This window comes from Poecilia formosa, unplaced genomic scaffold (assembly GCF_000485575.1).
Source record: "Poecilia formosa unplaced genomic scaffold, Poecilia_formosa-5.1.2 Scaffold44, whole genome shotgun sequence".
NCBI classification, from domain to species: Eukaryota; Metazoa; Chordata; class Actinopteri; order Cyprinodontiformes; family Poeciliidae; genus Poecilia; species Poecilia formosa.
In genome coordinates, this window is record NW_006799983.1 from 57,773 (window position 1) to 66,443 (window position 8,671).

At 37.2% G+C, this 8,671-nt stretch overlaps 1 protein-coding gene across 5 annotated transcripts; it reads left to right on the top strand.

Moving 5' to 3' along the window:
* Positions 1–117: 117 nt before the first annotated feature.
* primpol (primase and polymerase (DNA-directed)) lies at positions 118–7,796 on the top strand. Of its 5 annotated transcripts, none has more exons than XM_016671395.1 (15): positions 119–182; positions 1,716–1,827; positions 2,151–2,249; positions 3,268–3,481; positions 3,564–3,658; positions 3,742–3,880; positions 4,661–4,808; positions 4,907–5,209; positions 5,778–5,940; positions 6,040–6,137; positions 6,411–6,497; positions 6,823–6,931; positions 7,014–7,090; positions 7,193–7,239; positions 7,359–7,796. In XM_016671395.1, the coding sequence occupies exons 4-15, from the start codon at positions 3,308–3,310 to the stop codon at positions 7,575–7,577; spliced, it is 1,659 nt and encodes a 552-aa protein (XP_016526881.1). In that variant the 5' UTR covers positions 119–182; positions 1,716–1,827; positions 2,151–2,249; positions 3,268–3,307; the 3' UTR covers positions 7,578–7,796. The 5 variants fall into 5 exon arrangements, with proteins under 5 accessions (XP_016526882.1, XP_016526881.1, XP_016526883.1 ...); XM_016671397.1 differs by lacking the exon at positions 2,151–2,249 and having other exon boundaries at positions 4,907–5,003; positions 5,085–5,209; XM_016671394.1 differs by lacking the exon at positions 2,151–2,249.
* The last annotated feature ends 875 nt before the right edge of the window (positions 7,797–8,671 follow it).

Here is an 8,671-nt window from a genome sequence, read left to right on the forward strand (position 1 = left end):
AGTGTGGTCTTCAGTAACACCAGGGATCTGTGAGGTACAGTTACTATTTTTTCTCCAATCTTCACATGTTCTCCAGATTTTCTTCAGTTTCTCATTTTTGCCAAACTCTTCTTTGAATAGATCAGGAGTAAACTTCTCCAAGGCTTCTTTACGACATCCATCATACCGGTCGTCAATAACAGGTGAGGTAGGATCCACCAGTTTGACATCACTCACCACCTTTAAAATCAATGATCACAGGATGAAAGACTTTTACTGTGATGACTGCTTTTAATGTTTCCTGAAAGAGACAAAAATACTTACTTGGCTGTAGAAAAATGAGAATATGAGTGTGTCCAAAAGCAATATCCCCCTGCCAAACATGTTAGAGTCCTATTCTTCAAACTGCTGTAACAGAAGGAAAAGTCTCTTTACTCAGTCCAGACTATACGCACACGATCAGGATTATTGCTCAACTACGATCTTTTGATGAGCTACAAATCCTACGAAATCTGATCTTCTCTTTGCAGGCTGCAGATAACTGTACAAAGAGACAAACCTGAAGAAAGTACAAGAAAAATTCAAAGCTATCTCATAAGGCTCTGTCCACGAATGTTACACTGCAGTGGAGGGATTGATTTCTCCAGAGCTCTGAGAATGCTTATCTACTGATGCAACTCCCCTTTCCTGTGGAAGGAAACCCGACTACCATGGGGAAAATTCCTCTGTAGTTATTGGTCAACTCTCAGGGAAGAATTTGAGCAAAAATACCAAAGTGTCAACTACACTTCTTTCTTTTCTTTCTTTTTTTAAATTCCTTTTACGGCACAAAGTTGTACAACATGTTCAACTACAGCACCGTACAGCAGTTTAACGCAAGCAGGAAGGAACTAGCTGGCAACACCCTAATATGAGATCTGTGCCAAGTTTTTTTTAAACAAGATGAGCATAAACATATCCAGATGTTTTGACAGCAATAACAGCCATGCCACTTTTTGTCTCTACTCTCAGTGAGCTTTGAAGCATTAGTCATACTTCCTTATCATGCTGTGCATTGCTATCTTCCCAATTACTTTTATAATTTTTCAGCAGATATACTATATGGACAAAACTGGGTAATTTTTTTGCCAGGATTTCCTGACAATGAAAATCAACACACATTAGCCCAAAATATTTGAATGGCATATCTTTTCTTTGTCTTGGCTCACAGAGGATAAATGTCATGACTAAAATTTTAACTTAGTTTTTCGCTTTTCAATTCTTCAGTATGAAACTATATCTCTGCAATACAAGATGGATTTAATTTAATGCTTTTTACATATGATTTTCAGAGGTGTCAGGACTTATAAAGAAAAAATAAATACGAAGTATGTAGCGATGTCCCATAAACAAAAAACAAACACACAACACACAACAAAAAACAAAAAGAAACACAAAAAAAAAAAAAAAAAAAAAAAAAAAAAAACAAAAAAAAAATTCGAAATTGCTGATATCAAGATCAACGTTAGAAATCTGTTATTTTAGACGAGTTGATTTTATTTTGAAAAGCTCTACCGGAAACGTACTAGTGGACGATTCCATAACTAGTATGTGAGAGGGGGATGTACACTATGGTTTCTCTGAACTGACGAATAACATACAACTTTATGCAGTTTGATCATTCTAAAACTGTTACTAGCATTACAAGAGATGATAGTGTTGAGCTTATGATTGAAACTTGAGTTGTATATTTGCAGTTAAATCATGCGACCAGAGAAAGCCCATTTCCGGTTTGTGAAGCGCCAAAACAGAAACATCTGTTTTCACCGAGTTATAAACAGAAGCTGGAAGGAGACTCAGAAAAAACAGGTAGACATTTTTTCCTAAATGTAGCGTTAATGTAACAAACCGAGCTACTAGGAGCAGAGTCTGTAAACTGTAAACTGTTGAAGCTAACAGGTTAATTTATTAGTAGTTCCTGAGAGGAAAGTTTTTCTTCTTGAGACTTCAGTTTTACTATTTTTTTTCTTTTACTTTTCCAACCCCAAAGGTAATTCAACCAAAATGTAGGTTTAGTACTGCTTGAAATTTACCTTAAATAGGAAAAAAATAAAGTGTCTGAGCCATTTTTTTGTTTATGCTGCATTCTGCTAAATGTAATATTGAATAATATTGATGTATTTTATTACAAGGTAATGCGGCCCAGTGAAGTAGAAGGACAACGTTACATGCTAATCCAGTGTTTATTATAAAACCTCCACTTTGCTGCAATCACAGCTGCAAGTGTTTTGGTGAGCTTCCATCTTTATTGCACATAAAGACTGATATCTTTGCTCATTCTTCTTGGCAAAGCAGTTAAAGCTTAGTGAGATTGGATGGAACTTCAATCTTTGATTCCCAAATAGATGTAGGTCTTAACGTTAAGTGGGTTTTTCTCATGCAGGAATACCTTTGACATACCATAATTGCTGCTCTGTCTGTATGTTTATGGTCATTGTCCTGCTGGAAGGTGAACAGGGAGGGATCTGCAACCTTTACAGCCCTAAAAGCCAATTTTTGCTTTTTTTTTTTTGTTGCCATTTCTAACAGGCCTTCTGATAGAATTCATTTTCATAAAAATTGTATTTTCATGGCCAGAATGTACTTCATTGTCATGACTGAATGCTTAATTTAAAAATAATTTCACATAGTGCACCATGATGCTTCAATATGAGTTCCTCTTGAGACCTTCACTGATCAATTGGCTTTATGAAATTACTCACACATGGACTACACTAATTGGGTCCCTTTGAATGTAACAGGTTGCACTGGGTTTTATTGTAGGGAGTGAAAGTAAAAAGGTGTGAATATAAATGATTTTTATTTGTAAAAGAAACAAAAAACATTTACCATTTACTTCTTTTTCACAAATATGCTCTCCGTAGTGTTGGTCTATAAGAGGTATGAATACTTTTCTTGGTAAATCCTGCAAAAAAGGCTAAATGATTTAAAAAAAAAAAATCTAATTTGAGAAACTTCTTTAAGTCTTGCTGATGTCTTGTTATTAGTTATTAAAGTAGAGGACAGGATCAAAGTTTTTAAAAGTGTCTCATTTTAAAAAGTAAAAACAGTGAATTTTCTCACTGAACGAAAATCTGTTTTACACATTCAAAATGTTACATGTTAACTCACCAAAGCCATACATTGTCATTGTTTACCAACACTTTAGCTTTTCCTTCCGAGGCCATTTGAACTCTGCTTTCTTCTTATTTTGGGATTATGCTGTTAAAACAGAAAATTGTGCAAAAAGAAACTCCTTTTTCTTTGCAGACTCATTGAATTGCATATAAGTGGTTTCCAGGACCTGAGGATGAGCAGGTGGGGCGAGCGGCTGAAGAAGGTGGAGCGGCTGGCTCAGTCGTTTCAGCAGAACCCCCTGACGACGCCGTACAAGCCTCGGCTGTGGCCGTGCCAGCCCTCCTCTGTCTGGAAACTCTTCCCTCGACAGAACCTGGCCATCAGCTTCGCTCACAGCTTTAAAGAGGTGCCTCTTTAACGAGCAACATGTAGTTCACTCTGTGCGTGGAGCGAAAGCGGCTAACGCGTGTCATTTGTTCGATTTACAGGCTGTTCATGTTTTTGCACTTGAAAAAGAAAAAGCTTCATTGGGTCAAAGGATTTACCTGGTCACAAGTTACAGCGAACTGTGGCATTACTACAGGTGCTACTGACTTCCTGTTGTTTTTGACTTTTTTTTACCTAACTAAAATCTTAAATGACCGTTTATACCTCTACGTTTTCTAGGGTGTACCCGCAGTCCTTGATGCATTGTTATGAGGTGATACCAGAGGGGGCGGTGTGTAAGCTGTACTTTGACTTGGAGTTTCACAAACCCTCAAACAAAGGGTCTGATGGGAAGTCTATGGTTTCCCTGCTCATCCAGGTTGGCGACATTTGAATGCTCATGATAATAATCAGATATCTCAGACTCGTTAACATTCATATCATGCAATTTGCTTAAGGTCCTACTTTCTATGGTGTTTTGTCTATATTGAACAATGTTTCCTTTAATCAAAGTTAATTGTTGAATTGTTTTTCAATGTTTTTCAGTTAAATTCTGATGAGCAAATATGGAATCTACCCTCAGTTTACTGCAAAAATCTGTAATCACAGTTTCCTGTACTCACAGGAAACTGAGGGTAGTTTCTGGAAAAAATAGGGTTTTCCTGTAATTACAGTTTTCTGTAAATACAGGAATCTGACAAGTGTGGCTCTCGGTATTATCTTCTGCTTCAGCCCATCTGGTTGAAAGTTTGACCTGCTGTATGTTCAGAGCAGTTATTCCACATATTGTTATTTGTAGCGAGTGGCACTACTCTTGCCTTTCTGTCATGTGGAACCAGTCTCCCTGTTCTCCTGGCATTCTCGTACATGCAACTTAAGATTTCTGAATATTTTTTTTATAAAACCCAACCAATAATTGAGTGTGATGGTCATGTGTTATCAGACGTTTCAGAAATATTCACACCAAAAAAAAAACGGACTACAAAACCGTTTTTTTTTTCCTCTTCAATTTGAACTTCAGCAAGTCGTCTTCCCCGGCATTGAGTTGCTGCCTCGTGATTGGCTGTTTGCGGGAACAAGCCGATGAACGGGTGTATCTAATAAAGTGGCCCCGGGGTACGTTGCCTTAACATTTGCCTGTGTTGGTGTGTGCTGGCAGTATGTCTGCGACAAGTTGGTGGAAGTTTATGGGGTTGAATGCTCTGTGAAAAATGTGCTGAACCTGGACTCCAGCACGGAGGAAAAGTTCAGTCGACATCTTATCTTCATGCTACAAAACGCAGCTTTTAAAGACAACATCCACGTTGGTATGTCCAGCCTCAGATGGAGACTTTAGAATGGGGGTTTTTCTTTGATTATTGCTCTGATATTCCTTATTATTATTATTATTATTATTATCTTCTAGGTAGATTCATCCATGCTATTCTTCAGCCCATAATAAGCAAGCTCAAAAGCGACAGCCGTCTTCATGAAGGGGACATTTCACTGACAGACGACAGACAGTCGGTTTTCTTTTCAAGACTTGTCAAAAATAAATGTCCACTTGTCATAACCTTGTGTAATTCTTCTTCTTCTCATTGCAGCACCAATATTGATTCTGCACCAGCTCAGAGTCCAGAAAGGAAGAGGCAGAAACAGGAAGTGAGAGATCTCAGCTTCCTGCTGGTGAAAAACAAGGAGGGTCGTGACGGTCTTTTTGTTGATCTGGGTGAGACGAACCACAGTGTTTTATTTAAAGAACAAAATTAAATAAAACAAATCACTCACTATTAAATGTATTTCAATTTATATTATTTTTAATTTTAAAAAAATCAGGTTTTAGGATTAAGTGGAGAAGAACAAAGCAGATGAAGATAAAACATAGTTTTCCAAGAAACAGCAAAAAATAAATTAGAATTAGAACTTTTTGTTTGTTTTAATAACATCAAAGCTTTTTGTGGCCCTCAGATCATTGTGGGTAGGAATAGGGGGAAAAAAATCAATAATCACCTCAAGTTTTAGGTTTTTAATTAGATTGTGATAAGAAACCTTTCCCAGAAGACCAAAGAGCTCTGGAGGGTTTGCAAGGCGAAAACAGATGATGATCATTAAAAGCTTTAAAGTCAATCAAATGAACTTTAAAAGAATCTTGCTAGCATCGTTACATTTTTTGCATTTCTTCTCATGCATAAACGTTAGAGTGATAAGACTAAGGAAAATTTATGTCAGTGGACTCTTTGTAAATAGTTTTATATCTTAAATGTCTGGATTTTACTTGTCTGAATTTACACAAACAGGTGTGTACACCAAGAACAGGAACTTTCGGCTGTACAAGTCCTCAAAGGTGGGGAGGAACGCAGCATTCACCGTGGCTGAAGACAACCAGTTCACCGCCAAACCTGCTAAAGAAAAGTCTGCTGAGGAAAATGTCTTCCTGGCATCTTTAGTGTGTAATGTCAGGTACATTTGAGCTTTTGAAATGTTTCAAACTTAAACATCTCAGTTTTTAAGTGGTTGTCGTTTAGTCGGTTGTCGGTTTTGTTTATTTATTTTTATTAGTTTCACAGGCCAGAGGATTCTGACATGGGACGCCCCAGAAACAAAAGAAGTTAAAAGTCCAACAGCACAAAGTCAGCAGGGACTTGATTCAAATCAAGGTAATGCCAAACTTAATTTAACAATATTTCTCTTCTCCATATCACACAAATCATTACGCACTGCTGTGTGTCGAACGTCTGCCAAACAGTGAAGTTGAAAAGTCTGTGATAGTTTCTTTCCTCTTCAAAATGGTAAATGTTCCTTGTTTTACATCTCATAGAAGTTTTCTAGCTTACATGAATACATTATGCAGACGTTGCAAAGTGTTATTTTTTTTTATGTATAATTACTTTGAATGCTTTCGCTCAAAACTGCTTTTTTATTCCTGACAGGCACATTTTCTGGCTGCCTGTCCTCTCCTTACAAAGAAGTGGACAACTTTGTGTTTACTTTGGTCAGAAAGGATGGGGTTCAGGGAAGTAAGTCTGACCACAAGAAGCACTTCTGAAAAACCTGCTTACTTTTCAAATAATAACAAAAAAAACCCCCAGCAAAAATAAATCTTCCTACACATCTTTGGAAAATTGAATTTCTGCTAATTCCATTTGATCAGAAATTCAATTTAATCCCTTAAATTGAACTAGTTTTTTATTATAGATTGATTTATAATTTCAGGAATAATACCTTGCACCACTATGTTATAATTCAAGGATTTTGTAGGTTTTTCAGCATTAAGTTGTTACCGTGTCGTCAGGGACGAACTTGAGGCCCAGATCTCTGAATCTGTCTTCCTAAACTCACCAGGCATTCGACGATGGAACTACTTTGCCGTAGACCAACTTCTTGTCTATGACATTGCCAAATACCGCTGGTGTGAAAACGTGAGCAGGTTCCATAAGAGCAACAACATCATGTAAGTGTGACACCTTGCTTCCAGCTCCGAGTGCTGTCTGGGGGCTGCTGCTGTTCTCATCTGGCCGCCTCCTTCTCTGCAGGATTGTTGTGGACCTTAAAGAGGAGGTCTGGTACCAGAAGTGTCATGATCCAGACTGCAGGAACTTCAGGTCCTCAAGTATGCTTCAGACTTACTTGTTTTGGGATGGAAAATTTCAAAATAAAATTATCTATGAAGGAAGAAGTTGTAAAGAGGTGATGGAAGCATTTTCTGTTGCAGGTTTCCCGCTTCCACAAGAGATCTGTGTCAGCTACATCCTGACACTGGTGAGTTTACATCAACCTGTGTTACATCAACCTGTGTTACAGCAAATGAATTAAAAAAAGCGAAAGACTTTTTGTATTTGTATCACATTTAGCATGTCTGCTTTCTTTCTCTCTGACAGGACGAGGAGGATCAGGCATACCTAATGGACGACACTGGCAACATTGAACCCAGCCAGGCCCCGAGCAGCTCCATGCGTCCGACAGAGGCGACTCCTGAAGTGTGGGGAGACGAGCAGGACGAGCAGGAATTTTTGAAGAGCGTGAATGATTTTGAACAAAGAAGTACTGAGATCTCAGATGAGCTTCTTCTCACATGTGCGGCAGACTTTGACTCCTAGCGGGCGACTAAGATCGGCGTTTCCAGTCGCCACAGCAGAACGTGCTCCGAAACAAATCATAGTTTAAAACAACTTTTTCACTCAAGATAAATAAATGGTGGTAGGATGCCATTAAAAGATGCACATTTTTGTAAGATAATAATACTGCAGTCACCTTAATGTTCTTATAACTTAATTAATGTGCAATAATCTGTTTATTAAATGTTTCTGAAGTCCAAACAGATTTGCATGTTTTATAGATTTATAAACAAAAAGTGTCCTATAAAATGATAAAAACAGAGAACTTCACAAAAATGTTGAAAGAAGATATTTTATTTGACAACAATCCAATGATTTCAAAGAAAATTTCATCCCCCCACCCACCCCATTTTTTATACAAGAGACATAAAACGAGCTTTTAATGTCAAAGAGATACGATATATTGAGCTGTGCAGAGAACGGCTCTAAATTGAAACTAGACATTTTGTTTTTTAGGCAGCTTGAAGATGTCAGACCATCACGCAGAGACTTCTGAGTTAACTATGATGTCTTCCAGAAAATCACCACAAGAGAAAAACATCCTCCTAAACGTGTAATATATATATGTATATATACAAGCTTAAAAAACTTTCATCTTGAAACCTGTGGCATATATATATATATTTTTTTCTTATAAAACTTTAAACTTGATACAGGAAAGTACCATTTTAGCAAATATTAGCAGCACATCTTTAAAATTTACCACAATTTCAAGTTTTCACCAATTTCACCAACTCAAAATAAACAATGAAAAGAAATGCTATAAATCCCTTCCTTTAAAGATATTTCAGTTTATAATTTCTCTTACTAAAAGAGAAATTATGCTCCTTATTAAAAAACATTTCATCAGTAAAGCTGTTGAGGTGAACCGTGTTGTCTTGAGTTAACTGGTTTAATGCTACTATCCTGCGTTTCCATACTTTTGTGTGTGAATGAGAGGAGCTGAACGTTTACAAAGACGGCAAATTTTGATCCACTGCATTTTGCTATCAGTCCTCAAAAAAGTAGATACTGTTGTTTTGTGCTTCAAGTTATGTGGTTTGTTTTTCTGCCAGGATAGTTGATTTTTTGGCAGC